This window comes from Acanthopagrus latus, chromosome 2, assembly GCF_904848185.1.
Source record: "Acanthopagrus latus isolate v.2019 chromosome 2, fAcaLat1.1, whole genome shotgun sequence".
Taxonomy (NCBI): Eukaryota; Metazoa; Chordata; class Actinopteri; order Spariformes; family Sparidae; genus Acanthopagrus; species Acanthopagrus latus.
The window spans coordinates 5,444,702-5,462,954 of record NC_051040.1 but is presented as its reverse complement, the minus strand read 5'-3'; the positions used below and the strand labels follow the sequence as shown (position 1 = coordinate 5,462,954).

The window sequence follows — 18,253 nt, the reverse complement described above, 5'->3', positions numbered from 1 at the left end:
GTGAAAGACTGAGCCTTTCAAGGATGTCGGTTTTATACCCAGTCATGACACGATCACCTGTTACCAATAACCTGTGGAGGGTTCCAAACAGGTGTTGTTTTTTGATTTTTTTTCAACTTTTGACAGCTTTCCTGGTGATTTGCTGCCCCTGTCTCAACCTGTTTGAAATAACGAGCATTTATTAACAAAAATCAACGAAGCTGATGGGGTTAAGCATTGTATGTGTCTGATATATCAGTATAGTGTATGTGTCCCATCCAGATTGGGACTCATGCTGTTTTTTTTCCCGCCATCTGGCAGCTGGTGGACGTTAATTCTTGTGCACATGGTTGATCATGTATGACGTGGGACATGTGCAGGTGTGGTGTGTAAAAAAAAAAAACAGCTGTGGAGAGTTTAATAATACTCACATCATGAGGGGATACCCCAAGTCCAAGTTCAAGGATCACAAAGTCTGAATCTCAAACTGTATTAACTGTAGCCAGCAGGGTGTGGCTGGGAGAATGGGTTTGGGGTAGTGAGAGAGTTTATGTCATAACAGCTGCATCAGTGATTGCAGCCCCTTTCAGTATAAACATCACATCAGGCCTTCTTGATCATGTAACTCTGTTTTCCCTGAAAAGTTCAGTTTCCTTTTCTTAGAAACGTCACCAAGAAAAACTGTTAGCTCTCTGTGTTCATCCAAATGCATTTTTCATACTCTATTTTAGTAGGTGGCAACTTATGAGTAGAAATTAGAATTTGTTAGCACCCCTCTGTGTGCTCGCTCGTTCTCTGAAAAACCACTCACAGCTTCTTTCCATGCAAAATTAGGATTCTCAGCATCATGTGTGCCAGGGGGCTGTGATGGAGACGTGCGTTTCAATGCTCTAGATAGGCGTGAACATTTTATGCAACTCCTCCTGGAAATATGATATAAGCTTCCCGTCTTTCTTAAAGCACTCAGTGTTTTTAAGTGCGTAGGTAATAGTGGTTTTAATTTTTCCGTGTGTGTGTGTTAATAGTTAACCAAACATCCTGGAGAAAGTCGTGTTGTATGTTTTTCCATCACGAACATCATGTGTCCCTCAAGGGCATAGCTGCTTGATAGCTAGTGGTTCCCTATTACGTCATTACTACTGTCTTAAAAAGAAGGACAAGCAAAGACATACATTTGGAAAAGCAGTCATGGATCCTGAGGTGGTTAATGAGACAATCTGACCCAGTAAGCTCTGAAATGACTGACCCTTCATCTGATTGTGTTCGTTCACTGAGAAAGATCTTCCTGGCATCTGTTCAGTTTTCTACTCCATCTGTCTATCTTGAGCAGACAGAAAAAACACACACATATCTTGAGATATGTCCACAAAGCATGTACCTTCCCATTTCTAAAGAATATGTTGTTGACTTGGATGCAGATCCATCCCTCTGCGTAGCTCCTGCCTACTCCCTTGTGTGGTGTCAGGTTGTAGTCAATGTGGTGGTGGAAATAAATACTCACCTCCTCTGAACTGTTGTCATCAACATCTGCCTAGAGATAGCAAGTGCTTTGTGTATATTCCTGCCCAAATGGAAAACTAATCAGACATCTTGGTTGAAACAAGTCTTTTTAAGAAAATGCAAAAGAACATTCATTACAAGAGCTGGTGATAATCCCTGTCAGATCTGTTTTATAGTATCTCTGTAGCCTTTATAACATGAGGGATTAGTTAGTTACCAAAATTGTTGTTAATCGGTTATCTACTGATCAACTCATCAAGTAACTGACTAGCCATTCCAGCACTGCTTGCAAGGAATGAAGCAAAACAGTGCACGTTTCATGAGGAAATCAAAGAAAGCTTCCTGGTCCCTGCAGTCACCGAGAAACAAGTACCATTCTGACAGCACCGTCTTGTCATGTGGAATTTCTCAGCACAGTTTGAAAGTGCTTTCGCTCTATCCGACTGAAAAAAGTACCTGTTTATAGAAAAAGAAGGTGTGTTGATGCTGAATTTGATGTCAGAAAGCATGTGTGTTAGAAAGAGTGTGTGAAAGGAGATCACATCCTGCCTGCATCAGTATTCCTCCCGCACTGATCTTGATCTCTGAGCCTGAACACACAGAGCGATCATGGAGCCAAGCCACGGTTTCAAACCAGCAACACATTATCTGTTGTTTCAAACACTTAGCTTTTATCAGTTGATGCTGGTTCTTTTATCTCTGGATTTGTGATTATAGTGTGTTAAAGTGACTCAGATATACGGATGGTAATTGAAGCTAACGGAGGATAACTGCGCACAAACCTCTTTAAGTAGCAAAGACACTTTGTGGGTTTTCCTCTTGGCAAACAGCTGCAGGTCTGAGGCGGTGTGTCATCCAGCAGACGGGAATTCCCTCTCTGTACGAAAACAAACCAGGTTGGAAAACAAAAAACCGTGAGAAGTAAGTTCCCTCTATGCAAATGTTGCACAGGACTACAGAGGCAAACAGAAGAGAGGCGCGAGTTCTGAAAATAGCGTGTTTGTTTACATACAGAGTCAGACTGAAGGTGTTAACGAGACTGAAACGCATCAGCTCGCGCGTCTGAGAATCACATTGATGGTGTTCTGCAGCCGTAATGTTACACACTGTACACAGTGTCATATTTGTTGTTCTTATACAGCCGCAGTGCCAATGGGAAGTCTAAAATGATTGTGCAAGGGATTAACCAGGCTCAGCCAGACAATAGCAAGTCCTAAGGAGAGTAAAGTGTTAGTGTCTCTCAGAGGAGTTTGTTGAGACTTTGGCAGCATCAGTTATATAAGAACCTTGATCTGAACTTACCTTTCTGGCCTCTGCTGCCAGCAGTGAGCTGCCTCTCAGGCCTGTGAGGAAGGTTGGCCAAGGGCAGCACATGACAGCAGCTCATTGTTACACAACGCAGCTCTCCCTGTCTGCCTATCTTTCACTACATCTAATTTTGTTTTTCGCATACACACAAATTTTACACACATGGTCACGCAGAAACACACAGCGGCCGTTTGACACTGACCTCGAATCACATTATTTCAGATATGAGTGCTAATGTTTATGGTGTTGTATGTCATTCTTGATATAAACCTATTTTACTTTTATGAAAACAAATACAAATATTTACAAATGTGTTCAAAGTTTTAACCAAAAAAAAAAACAGGATTAGAAAAATAAAAGTTACAATGGCTAAAAAAACAACTTAGATAATCATCTTGATTAACATCTAGTCTATCAGGAAATGCAGCTGAGAAGCATTTCTTTATAAAAGAGCCTCTGATACTTTCCAAAGAGTACACTATTACACAGTTTGTGTACTTAATTTCTTAAGTAAGCACTTCCTGATAAACTCTCTCCTTTTTTGAATGCTTAGAGCAGCACAAGGAGACTTAAAGGAGGATATCTGTTTCTGAGATCTTATATTGATATTATATTATATCTTATGTTGATCTTTTTGGTTTTATTCACAGAACAAAAAAAAACCAAGCATCTGTTATGTACAACATATTTATATTTACTGACATGTACATCTAGTACATACAAATATACACATATACCCTCTCCTTTGGCTTCTGACTGTCTCTACACATGCACAGCCACCCTCTCCCTTCCCAAAGTGCCCTTCGTCTGCATTGATTTTTTGTTGAAATAATGAGACTCCATGGCACTGGAAGGTCAGGTTTCTGCTGCCACAGAGCTGTCTAAGAACGGTTCACTGTTGCTGCCACTGCCATGCGTCTCACAGCATGACGAGCAGCATCTGAAGCATTGCCGGAGACCTGAGACTTGAGAAATACGTTGCGCGTGTCAATCATTAAAATGATCAAAGAAGTGTGGCGTGATTTCTGTCTGTAGAGGTGAAGAAATTCAACAGAACTGAGATGCTCGAGGGTGTGCAGAGTCAGTCTTGTTTAGTTTTGGTCTTTACCAGTGAAATTGGCGAGCAGTGGGCGTTAGTTACTACTCATTATAGCACGTCTGATCATTTTCTTATACAATCACGTACTCACCAAGCTATATGTGTTTCCAAGCTTTCATATTCTGTTGTTGGGTGTTAGCGCTGTTGTTATCAGATACTGATGGCTGGGTGTGTGGCGTGTGTCTGCACCCAGGGAGACCCACCCCCGAGCACAATCTAATGAATGGAACATCATCTCGTCAATCACGGCCTTTGTTCTGCTCTCTCCCAGCTGTTTGAACTCCGAGACAAGGATAATCTCAACCGAGGCGTGAGGTTTTTACTTGTCAGCAGTCCTCTTTTTTTGTTGTTGTTTCTTGTTTTTTTTAATATATTCCCTTTTTTGCATGATGGCTCTCGCTCAGTTTTGTTCTCCTCCTCTTCAGTTTGTCTGTTTCCCTGGCTGTCCCTTGGGGGAAAAAAAAATCTAAAGTCAGTATTGTTTTTCACTTTAACTGTTGGCCTTAAGACAGTGAGAAATGGAAAGAGAAAAAAAAGAATAACTACTAAATCAGCGTTTCCAACAGCAGCCTCAGCATTTTTTTTGTCATATGGGCACTGAAAACAGATTAGATTTATTCAACAAACTCTTCCACAGTGGGTTCACATTAATCCCTCTGTGTGCAGCCAGATTGATGATTTGTTGACAGCAGATGTGCGTCTCAGTAATGCTTAAAAATGTGTCTGGGTGAAATTAATCAGCATCATAGAGATTTTGACCTTGCCATCAAGGTTTCCAAAACAATGAAAATGTCACGGAAATAGTGTAACGCATCCAAAACTTCCCCATTTACTCATTCTTACATAAGAACGGCCAGACATTTGTGCTGAAATCTTGACTTACCAACAATGATTAAAGAGGAACCTACGTGCAAGATAGTAAAGTTGTGGCCATTGTTTACTTTTCTCGTCAGTGGTGGCAGCGCTGACGAAAAGTCGGTTAAAGTGTGACCGGTGCTGGCGACACATAAACCTCCTCTGACAGGAGAGGAGTTTCACTAAATGAGAGGAATCAAAGAATCAAAGCAGAACATGTATTAACATGAAAGTAGCAATGCCAAGGTGTGAAAATACTAGTAAGTAGTAGCTCATAAGTACTCATTATTACTGATGCATTCATCTGTTCATCAATTTCTTGTTGAAGCAGGTGTCATTGGTTTAGAATAATACATCATAATATATTTGTTGATTATATGCTGTACAGACCTAGTGGAGTAAAAAGTAACAATATTTGACTCTGAATTGTGGTGTAGTATTGTAAGGATATGCCAGCAAAAAATGGTGTATTGTAAAAAGTTGTTGTTTTGTACTTCAGCACAGCATTTGAGTAAATCTATGTAGTTACTTTCCACCACTGGAAATCGATCTTATTTTCAGTCAAGTCTGTTTATAAGCAACAGCATTTTGTAGAATCTTCAAATAAAACTTGAAAATGCAGTCCAGTACCTGGTTTTGAGGATTTTATGCATACACATGAACTGTGTCTCTATTTTACATCAAACCTTGTTCATCCTGGAATGTCTGCTGTCCACTATTCGTTTGATTGATCATCTTTGTAGATTTGCTGTATGTGTACAGGTTCTGAATGTATGCGTAGCCATTTTTCATATGCAAGTTGGCATCAGCTCGATTGTTTCAGATGACAGGTTCAGTACTGGTATGTGGCTGAGCCAATCACTCTAATTGGTGGCTGCCACCCAGCCTGTATTCATATGGAAACTGCAAACGGACTGTTTTGGAATGAGATTTTCCTTCAGCCAACTGTTGGTACACATTTCAGCTGCTGTAGGTAGATGTTTAGACCAGTCTTCAGCTGTAATCAGCAATTTTGGAGTATAATCTTCTTTCTGTCATGCAGAGAGGTGTCCCTCCTCCGTCACACTATTACAGTCACTGTAATTGGTAGGCTGGTACCATTGGTGCAGAGCTGCCTCCTCTGTACAGTAGCACACAGATATTCCATGTAACTGTTTAGATGCAGAGACGTTTATGTGGGCAGCTGTTTACCGCAGCATGGCTGCCTGTCTACAGGACTACAGGACTCTCTAACTCTGTCCCAGAAGTTAGAGCGACAGGCGATCAAATGAAACACACCTTGATTAAAACTATGTATTCTTCGTATTACTGAACATTGTTGTCTCAACGCAATCTGGGAAACATTAACTTCGGTTCTTTTGTAGGCCAACTGAAGTGTGGCATTGCCAGCAGTGTTAACAGATGACCGCGCTGCATGCAAACACCACCCAAGATGCAAAAAAAGGCACTCATAGGTTTATATGAGTGATTGTATGCATCCTGACCAGATGACTGGTGTTTATTGTAAATGAAGAGCATACACATGTCACATTCTCCATCCTGCCTGGCTTCTGTGTTTCCACACTATCTTCCCATGCTGTAATGCACTATATTGTCAGGGAAGATTATCTCTTTTTTTGTTTTGTCGGTTGTAATCAGCTGCACAGCCTTTTCCAGGTAAGCCTAGCATTTTTTTCCAATGACAGAACGAAAACCAACACTCAACCTCCACCGCAGTTGTCTGTGTCCACCCTACTGTTGCACAGTTACAGTGTTTATCCACCCAGTGCTTTGCAGAAATAAAGTCACAGCGTTGAAAATGAGCTGCTGTTTCAGACTTAGCCCGACTCTGATTCATTGGACCCTTTAGGTGATTGATCAGTCCAGTGTTTTGAGGCAAATTGATGTCGCAGTGTGGTCGAGGGGCGGTGATCACATGACGCTGCAGAGCAGGCAGGCACAGGGGAGTAATGTGATCAGGGAATGCTCCTGTGTGTCTGCTCTGCTTAATACTCTTCTGAGCTGTTTTCGGGGGAGAACGAGACAGCCATGTCACTTTGTTCACTTCAGACTAAGTAGCAGAGCGAGGGCACCATTTTCCCTCTTCCTGTTGAGTGTCATACTCTCTCAGTGCTAACAGCTCTCCTCAGTGCCTACCTAGCCCACCTCTGCTGCAGCTAGCATCTTCTTTATCCAGTTATGTCATTCTCATGGAAATCTCCCAACCCCCCACTAACCACACAGGCAAATGGACCCACTATGTGGCCTTCTGGGACTCAGTGTTGCTTTAAAGAGCTGCTAATCCAGCAGATCCAGGCTGGACTACAAGTAATGTATCTTAGTACTTAGAATCAGAAGTGAAGAAAAAACAGTTTATTGCTTGAGTTATTTAGCTGTTGCTCTTTTCTAAGTTGACTTACACTAAATGAGCAGGTAGAGGCCTTTTCAAGGGCGCCCATGAGGGGATCAAACCTATTGCCTGACCTTTGCGTCACAAGATGGCCTCCCCCATCGCCAGGCCACCCTGCATATCTGGGGTTAATGTGCAACACTCATTTCAGCTGTCTCAGACCTGAGGCTATATTTTTAGGTCCAATCTCATATGAAACCATTAAGGAAATTACATTTTTCTTGTACTCAAATTGAAGCAAGGTGGACGGCGTGTACCTTAGATGATTATCTCTCTTGGAGTATTTAAGGGATGATTGCACTCCCAATGAAAACTGACGCAATTCAAACACTTCCTCTCCCTTTACGTTTCCATCAGACGCCCTTCAATTCAATAGGTCAGTGGTATTTTCTATTTATACATCTCATTTCAGATCAGATTAGATTATCATATGTCCTCGTCTAATTCTAGCCGGACTGAGAGGAAATGAGCACCCTACAAAGACGGTCTTGTCCTCGGTGATCCAGCAGGGTTCTAATTTTGGCCCCCTGAGACCAGCAGCCGGCTTCTATTAGATTATAGCCACAGAGCAGATGAGACAGTAGGTGATGTATTATAGAGCGTAATTGGAAAATTGCTCATGAACTTAGGAGCTTTTTGACCCAGTATAGCCATATGTCGTCCACCAAGCAAAAAAGGGTCTTTTTGATGCATTGCTGTTGATAGTCTGATGTTTGTTTCGAGCTGAGGAATGTCGTGGGAAAAACTCTTTGTCTCTTTCAGCTGGCTTGTTTGATGTTCGAAGCTTCAGCTCAGTCTTTGAGAAAACTGTTTTCTGGTAATGACTCAAACAAACTGCAGATAGGCTTTATTTTACTCATGCCGGTCCCTCCCAGTTTGTTTTTTTAGGGTTCTTTGTAGTATGACAAATTGCTTCTCACTTTGGTTAATAAACATTTTAGCACCTTACATTGAGTGTCACAGTACATTAGCCAGGGGAGCTAGTATTACTAGAAGCACCTCAGGGTTCCAGCTTTTTTATTTTCTGCTATTTTCCTCTATTTCTGTGTTGTGATTCTCCTGACTTGATGGAATTGCTTCCCAGTGGTAACATACATCATCAGACCCATTAGTGTCAGTGATGAGCCATGTAGGCTATTCCATCAGCAGGCCGGACCAGCCGTCTTCCTGCTCCTCCTGATTCTTCTGACAGTCATGTGTGGCAGTTAATCAAAAATGATCCAGGGCACACAGAAAAAACACAACACATTAATGAGATTACATTTTACTCTTTGCTTCTGAAGTTTGGTCGTGTCCTCGGCATTTTGATCACCAGGCCTGCATGTGTTTTTCCATGCAGCGCTCCTCTCTGGCGGCGGCGGCGGTGGGGGTGGGGATGAACTGTCTTTCTACAACAAATCAATATATCTACCCATGTTAGTGGGCCTAGTACTCACCGCACTGGATGAAAGCTTTTACAAAGCTTTTTGTGGAGAAAGGAGATGATGCCTAACCAGCCTAGGGAGAGTGGAATGGCTCAGAACAATGGTGTAATTGAGGCTCGTTGGGGGGAGTCCCTGCCTGTGTGGCTGGCTGTGGGCATGAGCATCTCACTGATGTCCACTGGCCTGGAGACCCCACAGCAGAGGCCTTTTTTCCCCTCAGGCATGGATGTGACCTCATTCAGCTAGCTGGGCTCCAGAATACCCCCCGCCCTCCAAACCATCCCTCATGCATACACACATGCTCACACACCACATTTGTATTTTCTGTTTTTCCCAGTGGCTGTGGTCCGTCTGTATGGCCAGCGCACATCATGACTCACAGAACATTGTGATCTTCTTAAAGGGCAGTTTGATCCATAACGTGCTTTGTAAAGGTCTGACAAAGGCAGAGGAAGAGGAGGAGGAGAATGGTGGTGAATAACCAAAATCCTTGTGTGTCTGTTACGGCTGCAAATAACAATTATATTCATCTTCAGTTAATCTGCCGATTATTTTCCAGATTAATCGATAAATTGTTTGATCTATAAAATGTGAGAGAATAGTGAATAAAGTCCATCCCAGTTCTGCAAAGTTCTTCAGACATCTTGGCCTGTTGGTTCAAAACACAAAGACATTCAGCAAAATACGGTATAAAACAAAGAAAATCAGGAAATCTCCATATTTGAGAGGCTAAAAACAGCCTTTTCTGCCATTTTTGCAAAAAAAAACTGAAGAACAGGAAGCTACTTTTCTGACAGGATTTGAATTGGAGCCGAAGTAAATGATAAATAGTTTAGATGCTTGATAGAAAATGTGTAATGATAGAAAAATGACAGTGTTTAAGTCATTTATTAAAACTAAAATGCACATTATATTCTTGTCAATTAAATATCTTCACTTTAGTCTCTTAATCTTACTTGATTAATCCAAAATGTTCCTTTCAGTAATCTACCTTTAAGATAAAATATTTCAAATGGCAGATGTAAATGACGCATTTTTCTCAAATAATCTCATACCAAACCTTGCCCTTATTGTACTGTGAAAGACAGAGATTATCAGTAGAGGCTGATTGATGGAGATTTTTTGCCTCTCTCCCATCAGCTAGTGTTGCACACAACATGGGTCGATGGATCAGTGGGCCGCCCACTCTCTACTCCTACAGCTCAGTTTGCGCCTCCTCATTTTGGCCCCATGCCACGTCTATTTGCAGCATCCCCATCTCAGATCTGTCTTTTCCTTGTAGCCTTTGCAATGCAGATATCAGGGATGCCACACGGAAAAATTGAGACTGTGTTGGTCACACAGTCCCAGTGTTCAAAACAATGGTCAGCTCAATAAAATCAAACAAAGCACATTGATCCTGGCCAAAAAGGATAACTTGGATCATGTGCTGTTGAACTGCTCATACCCTGCAGCTATAAAAAAAAGGCAGAAGGATACTGTTTTCTCTTCTCCCTCGAGACAGATCCCTCTATTCTATTGATTAGAGAGCAGACAGAAAGCTACTGAGTACAAGACTCCATGCAAGGCAAGGTCATGCAAAGGCTTAAAAACCATCAAATGAATTACACACTGCCCTTTGACTTCAAGGACTGTGACAACAAATGGAAAATGTTTTAGGGATTAGCATTTGTGTGATTGTTACTTTCTGTAGCATTAGATCACACAGCATGTCCAATCTGCAGAAAACCGATTTTTACACTTCAAGACAAGATGAAGAAAAAACGAAAAAAAAAAAACATTCTGCGGGTTAAACAATCGATAACTCTACTTTCCTCTGTCTGCAGATGGCAGGTTACACCATATGCCCCGCTCTGTCGGAGCAGATGTCACCGGCTCGATGGCTCCTCTGACCGGAGAACGCAAGTCCTCTGCCCCCATCCACTCCAGCCAGCCAGTCCTCTTCACCTTTGACGAGCCTGTGCGCCACACACACCACAGCTCCCTGTCCAACAGTGCGCCCCAGGACTACCTCCTCCTCCACCAGTGCATGAGCAGGAAGACGGAGAGCACACGGTAAAGGTCACGACCCTCAAGCGTCCTGTGTCAGTTTCCTGTTATCCGTTAATGCAGGTCAACATACAGGTTTACAGCACTTCCTCAGTTGAGAAGCCCCCAACAGAACTACTGTTGGTGGGGAGTTATCTAACTGCCTTGTGTGTACGTACATGTGCATGGTAAAGAAAGATTATAGTGCATCGTACAAGTATTCTGATTGAGGAAGTGCCAATAATTAATGATGATATTAAACTGAAGTGACTATTCGAACTGAAACAGTCTCAAACAAGTGATAGATCATCTTCGACAAATGTTTCTGTGAGCATGGCTGGTAAGTCTGAGTCCAAAAGCCAGAGAAAATGGTAAAACAAACAAGTTATTAACTAAAATTATGTCTTATGAAATGATTCAAAATGATAAACTATCACAGGATCTTTTTGATATGGATTTATTCTGGGTATTAATTTGCAATATTTATTTAATGATCAAATAAAATTAACAGCGTTTTCTATTTTTAAAACAATCAATACGTGACACGACGACACAGTATGCACAAGTCTAGGAGGTGTGGATACTTGAGCAGCTGTATGTGGACGTGTGTGCCTATCTCAGCTTTATGCTAAGCGCGAAAAAACAAAGGACCAAGCATTTATGTTAAATGCCCTCCTGAGTTTTACATTAACATTCACCTCACCTCCTGCAGCCGTCATGCCTGCTTCCAAGAGTCAAAAGGCAGCTTTAATAATGATGCCATTCAGCAGATAGCCCGGCACAGTAGATGATCAATGAGGTTGTGGCTGCAATTCATCAGCCCTATAGGTTTGGACTCGCGCGGGGTTAGAACTGCCCTCTCAGACACAAGATTTGCACATAAATCTGCTGTGTTGGAGCTCTGAGAAACCCAGGAAATCAAACCTCACAATCCATCTCATCAGCTTGATGCGGAGATTTCTGTCACTACCTCACCAGCTTCTGCACTGTGGGCCTGCTAATTAAGATAGGCATCTGGTGGTGGGGTATGATTCACGTCAGAGTGAAACTCCGCTCGTCTGATTACCAACGTAATCTACACAAAGAGCCCCAGTGCAGCCACAGTGATGGAAGGCAGAGTGATTAACCAAATGATTGATTGATGATTGAAATCTTAGGGAGACAGAAGAAGAATTGATGAAACATAGTATTCCTCGGAGTCAGGGAGCAAAGTGTTATGCCAATATTAATTGTATTACTTTGATGCATTACTCATTCAAATTTTTTTTTGCATCCATAATCAAGATTGAACAGGACCATTAGAAACCTGCAGTGTGGCTAACAGAAAGTCATGGAACCTTAAAGAGATCAGCACAGACATAAAGGAACGACTCATTGAGAAAATCTTATCGTTGCATTGGCCAACTAAGCCGGACCATTGGTCAGCTAACTGGCTAGAAATGTCTAAGCTTGTAGGGCTGCTCTAGTTGGCACTCAAGGTCAAGCTCTACAAAAGAGCCAGAATAAATGAGGCATGTCCCGAGGGTGCCTAACCAAAGCTGAGAAACTGTGGGAAAGTCAGCATTCTCCTCCTTAACATGGATCTTTTCTCCCTGACAACACTCTGCAAACATATAAACAAATCAGCCTTTTTCAAGGAAATGTTAGAAATACAAAAGATGAATACATATCCAATCGCTGCAGTAAGGTACTCAGGCCCTGGTGGCAAGATCCCTTTTGCAAATGTGTGCCAAGACCTACAAAGCTTCCTCTGAAGTGCTACAGTGCCATCTAGTGGCTATTTGGGCAATTACATTAAAATGAATGTTAAATTTTATTGTACAATTATTTTGATGAGACAGAATTCTGTTTTCAAGGGAGGATTTAGACACCGCAGAATGTGGGCAAAATAAATACTGACTGTGTGTGTATGTCTTTGTTCGTGTTGCAGGAGTGCCAGTTTCTCCCAGGCCACACGAAGCAATCTGTTTGTGGGGAGTGACTCTGCAGTGCAGAAACTCTCACATGGCTTTTCACACTGTCTGAATGGCATGGGTGCTCAGCTGCACGGCTTCTACAGCCTGCCAAAGCCAGGGAAACACCAGTTACCGGGGCATGATGACTCCCCACAGGAGGCCTGTTACGTGCTTCCTCGGGGTTACAGCTCTGAGGCACCGACTCTCAGCGGTCTCGGTGATGCTGAGCTGGAGAACGAGGAGGTTTACACCTTTAAAACGCCGTGCAATGCCCTCGCCACCATGCACAGCAACGAGCGTCCAACTGACAATTATGACCTTCCCACAACACCTGGCTCCTTCTACCAGATCCCCCGGACGTTTGATAAGAATCACAATGCCTTGACACCCTCCAGCTCTGAGTCCTCCTGTGCGCCTCCTCCCAGGCCCCCTAAACCTAGCCAGTCGGAGGGGCAGTGGGGGAGTCCTCACTCTGTAGGAAGCCAGAACGGAGAGGTGACGTCTGCAGTGTCAGTTATCCCACGCAGGAATACTCTCCCTGCTGTCGAGAACATCAGGCTGCACAGAGGTACACCGAATTCAATTAGTGCTTATCTGCTTTCCCAATTGGTTCTTCACGCTGCTCATGTCGTTAAGCAAAACCTCAGTTGACTCATAAAGATCTTTTTAAAATCACACATTTCACTTGTTTCCTGTTTTTCAAAATGCAAGTCTGACTTGATCGGTCCATTCTCTCGTGGTACTGCAATGACTCTGTGCTTCCTCTTCCTCCCCCTCTCTTTCTCACTCCTTCCCTCTTCCTCTATCTCTCATTCTACTGAGCAGCTGAGCAGAAACAAACGGGCCAGTCTAGCAGACACTGTTCTGTTGAGACGCTAATGAAATTCAAGCCGTACAGCCTGCTCCAGAATGCCTCGTTCCAGGCTGATAAGCAATGAAAAAAAAAAAAAAACACTTGCAGACACAATGCACTGCCTCTTATTATGCTGTGTTCTCTGCTTTGCCAAGCCCATGCTCAGGCCTCGTATAGCTTGTGACAAGAATCGACCTGTGACCCTTGTTAGTGAGGCTACAGGCTGTTCATACACCTGTGCTGCAGAGAGTAATTATAACCCAGTGAAGCATGTAATGAAATGTCACTCGAGTTCTGTTTGTTTCATTAGAAACATGAGTTTACTCCTTGAAATGTCACACATTTTGTCGTGATTTTCCTCTGCTGCTGTGATTATTGTACAATATTTGACTTGTGTGGTTTTGTCATTGTGCACTATTTCACTTTAGGGGCATTTTTTTTCCTTTTAGAGTTTATGGCAGTGGTAAATATTGATTTTGTTCCTCCACTCTCTCCACAGGCTCCTCCTTTGAAACTAACAGCCATCACCGTCCCATCCATTTCAACAACTCAGGCCAGTCCGTGGAGTCTGTCAACGATGGCTTCAGCTCTTACCTGGTGAGTCACTCACTCCATTTAACTGCACTCCCTCCTCAGACTGCAAAATACAGTTCTACCATCTTTATCCGATTTAGTGTTGTAGTTTTCCTACAATACTGAGGCTAGCGAGTCAAAGAGAGTCATGTGCTGTCTGTCTCTTTTGACACTAGAGAACCAAAGCCCCTCTGACTCGCTCAGACAGCGGAAACTCGGATGACAACTATGTGCCCATGAATCCTGGCTCGTCGCCACTCAGCGCTGCCCAGGCTGACAGTCCTAAGAATATCTACATCCCTATGAGCCCTGGGCCCCATCACTTTGATTTCCCAGGATTCTCTGCAACATTACCTGCCCGTAAGGGGAGCAGTGCCTCCCTGTGTCACCGGCCCAGCCGTCTCAGTGATGTCACGCCACCACCCATCAACCGCAACCTCAAACCTAACAGGAAATGTGAGTTTTTGACAGCAAAGTCCTCACTGATGTGAAGGCTTTGGTTTTGATTTCTTTTAATTGCCATTTTTGGAGTCAAATCACCTACAAAGTCTGCATTGTTAATTGTTTTTTTTTTTTGTTTTTTTTACCAAGACAATGACTTTTGTTGACACTGCCTGGTCTTGTTTTCCACAGCGAAGCCAACACCTCTTGATTTGAAGAACAATGGGATCATTGATGAGTTGCCATTTAAGAGCCCAGTCACCATGTCCTGGACACGGCCCATGTGAGTCTCATATAAATCATTCAGGATGGTTTATCCAAGGTCACTCGTGCACACACAGTTTGATGGTACAGATTGGTGCTGTATTTTGGTTCTGCCTGAGGTCAGAAGGTAGAGGCACTCACATTCCTGTCTGCTTTGCTTCAGGCCCGCTATGAACTCCATGTCCTCCCAGCACTGTCGACCCATTTCTACACAAAGCATCACCAGCACCGACTCGGCAGACAGCGAGGAGAATTATGTGGCTATGGTGAGTCCCAATAGCTGGAGGGGAGATGGGGGGGGGCACATTGTGTTCTTTGTTTTAATGATCCCCTTGTTTGCGTGCTATGCTTACTAGCTGCACCCTGTTTGAGTGAAACCTCCCTCCTGTCCCCATTAGCAGAACCCAGCGTCTACCTCCCCAGCCGTGAGTGGCACCAGCAGCCCGGCCCCCAGGAAGTGTGGCAACGTGGACTACCTAGCACTGGACTTCCAGCCTGGGTCACCCAGCCCACACAGAAAAGTAAACAGATGAAATTGTAGCGTTGATTTATGATAGCATTTGTTCTTATTTCTACCACAGTGCAGTCTGCCCTCAGGCTAGAGGCTCACTCCTGCCTTATTTATCGTTCCACAGCCCTCAACATCCTCTGTGACCTCCGATGAGAAGGTGGACTATGTGCAAGTCGACAAAGAGAAGACCCAGGCTCTGCAGAGCACCATGCAGGAGTGGACCGATGTGCGGCAGTCTACTGAACCTGCCAAGGGGGTCAAGTCCTGACACTGACCTGGAAGAAAAGAAAAAAAAAAGAAGAAAATTCCAATCTTAAGCCAAGCATCCCCAGTATCATGTCTCTATCATTACTATGAATACTGGCTGGGCTTGTTTAAGACTGAAATATTTGGACAATAAGCCATAACCTATCTAATGCCTGTTCTCTGTGATGATTTCTACTGCAGTGCACTGCTAACATGCAGGATATCAGGCCATGCAGGTGCAGCATCCTGCCAAAGCTCTTCATGCCGACTGTTATAACAGTGTATGGACAATTGATAATGTGTATGAAAATATCATCCGTACTCATTAATCCATCCTTTAGAAACTGCAAGCGTTTCATCAAAGCTGTCTCACACACACACACACACGCCCCTCTGCAACAGTCAGACATTTTTATTAGCATCTCGCAAGCAATTTACCAGATTGCTGCTGTTTTAAAAGAGTAGCAGAGGCTAACTGGTCGATAACCATATTAATATACTGTCAGAGTATGCTTACTGATCTCAGGAATGCCAAGATGCACTCCAATTTTGGCATGCAGGCAGACCCTCTCTTTTCACTTCAATCTATCATTTGTGCTGAGTCTTGCAGAAGCAGTGAAGAGATTATTTTCACTGCGGGCAATCATTTCAGCTTAGCAGTGCATGTCTGGTGAGAGGAGGAGGAGGAGGACGAGGAGGGAAAAATACAGCCATACAAATGTGTAAAGGCCTGTGTCAGAAGCCCTGATGATAACTGTACACGGATGTTGCCTTAGTTTCAGTTAAAAAAAAAAAAAAAAGAGCCCAAACTACGTTTTTAAAAGCTGTCGTGATGGTTGGCAGGTCAATTATTTCAATACAGGTACAAAAATCGTCCAAATGTACAGAATGAAGAAAACGGAGACAGACGTGAAGACGAAGTGTCTTGTATCTACGAAAGTTTGACTTCAGTGGTCATTTCACTTCAGGTTATATCCTAATACATTTCATCGCAAATGTGCACTGACCAAAAATATGATTTAGTCGGAGGGAGTAAAAATAAAAGCAGAAGGCGTTCTTTCCAAGGAGTTCAGATATCCTCCCTCTTTCTTTCTCTCCATCTCTCCAGAGACCATAAATACAAGCTAAGCAGAAGGAGAATGGCATATTTATGTTTTCTCGAATTCAACCATTCACTGATGTATGTCTTCGGTCTTTGATATTCCACACACTACAGCTACAGCTCCGTCTCTGAAGAGTAATTGTTTTCTGTATGTAAATTATTAATAGAATGACATATTTGCAGTGCATCTTGTTGACTGTTAGAAAATTGGATGCACTTGTCTGAGACAAAAAAAACAAAACAAAAAAAAGTGCACAACAGAAATGTAACATTGTGCTTTTCTCGTAAAAGGCAACCTGCCACCATGAAGGTCTGCCAGTGATCACAGTCACTTAAAAAAAATAGTTGAGGAAAGAATGTTTTCTTAATTTTCCTAAACTCTTCTATTTTGTTAATTTGCCTTATATTTTTCATTTGACTGTAAATTTTGCCTTGGAGAAATTTCATTATTCACAATATTATTCAAGCAAGAGCCATATTATATGTAGGACAACTGAATGATCAGTTTCGAGTTCAACTTAAGTCCAGTATTTAACTGTGGGCTGGAACCACTGAGGGGTGAACCCCTATTAGACCGTAATATGAATAGTCTGGCTGTGCAGTGCTGGATGGTATTACTGATTATTTCATTAAGATTTACTTCTTAGTGTTTTTCTACCATTTTTACTGCTTTTTGTATTCTTTTTATCATTATTTTCTACTGATAAGTGTAAGCAAGTGATATTCACATGGATGGGGCCAGGCTAAATTAAGCTAAGTTTGTGACAGTGTGTATGTTATTCCTTTTTTTTTTTTTTTTTTTTTTAAACTTTCCAAATTTTATGATCCGTACATGAAATGGGGAGCCTGGCAGTTTTGAGTTGCACTGGCAAAGCCCTTTCCCGGGCGAACTGTGATCCACGACGAGCGAGAGAGAGGAAAAGAAAAGACTGAAGTAAAAGCCCGTCTCCCTGTCAGTCTCTGAAGTGAAATGGATGTGTAATTTATTATCTAGAGAGACCCGTTGTAAGCAGAAGAGCTTGTGTATGTGTTGTGGTAGATTGTGAGTTTTTAGTATGTTAAATGACAGCCTGACTGGGCGAGATTTGAAAACACTGCTCAGATCTACTGTCAGACTGTCACTGGGTTGACGTACTGTACTAGTAGAGATCTTTTTTTTTTTAACCACTGTTATTGCTACTACTGTAAAGCATTTGCCGATTGCTTGTGTGTTAATTTATTAATTTATTGTGCATTTTGCAGTTGATAAATGTAAAAAAAAAAAAACAAAGGAAGAAAAAAACAAACAAAACAACAACAACCAAACAAGAAAACCTTCTCTTTACTAACATTGATGTATGCAAACTGTCTTGATTTTGTGAAGCAATATGACAAACGATGCCAGTCTGATGGTAATGTGGTACAGTTCATTTGGGATACGTAAGAATACAAGACTTTGTTATTCCTGTATTATGGTAGACTTAAACTGTGGACATAGAATAAATCAAGAAGTGAAAGTTCGGCGCTAAAGTTCCTCTTTGAATATATAAACCAAAGACACAGTGTTCTGGCAGCGTGGCACCATTACTCACCCACACATTCTTAATTGGTGCTGTAATGCGCAAACCTCAAATATCTGCTGCCCCCTGTTGTGAAGTACAGCAGCTGCACTCATTTGCATGGATACAGTATAAGAGGACAGTTCACTGCTGCTTAAGTTGAGGGTTAATGAAAGCTAATACACGAA

General features: G+C 42.5%; 1 protein-coding gene across 2 annotated transcripts in view; it reads left to right on the top strand.

The window, feature by feature from the left end:
- gab2 (GRB2-associated binding protein 2) overlaps nucleotides 1-18,025 on the top strand; it is a 34,904-nt gene extending 16,879 nt beyond the window's left edge. Inside the window, exons 3-10 of one of the 2 annotated variants that reach the window (XM_037081724.1) lie at nucleotides 10,381-10,609; nucleotides 12,513-13,105; nucleotides 13,890-13,987; nucleotides 14,140-14,419; nucleotides 14,597-14,687; nucleotides 14,832-14,934; nucleotides 15,070-15,189; nucleotides 15,304-18,025. In XM_037081724.1, the coding sequence (XP_036937619.1) occupies nucleotides 10,381-10,609; nucleotides 12,513-13,105; nucleotides 13,890-13,987; nucleotides 14,140-14,419; nucleotides 14,597-14,687; nucleotides 14,832-14,934; nucleotides 15,070-15,189; nucleotides 15,304-15,447 (1,658 nt within the window). In that variant the 3' untranslated portion in view covers nucleotides 15,448-18,025. Of the gene's footprint in view, nucleotides 1-10,380; nucleotides 10,610-12,512; nucleotides 13,106-13,889; nucleotides 13,988-14,139; nucleotides 14,420-14,596; nucleotides 14,688-14,831; nucleotides 14,935-15,066; nucleotides 15,190-15,303 lie in introns of both variants that reach the window. The other variant, XM_037081717.1, reaches the window with a different exon arrangement.
- The last annotated feature ends 228 nt before the right edge of the window (nucleotides 18,026-18,253 follow it).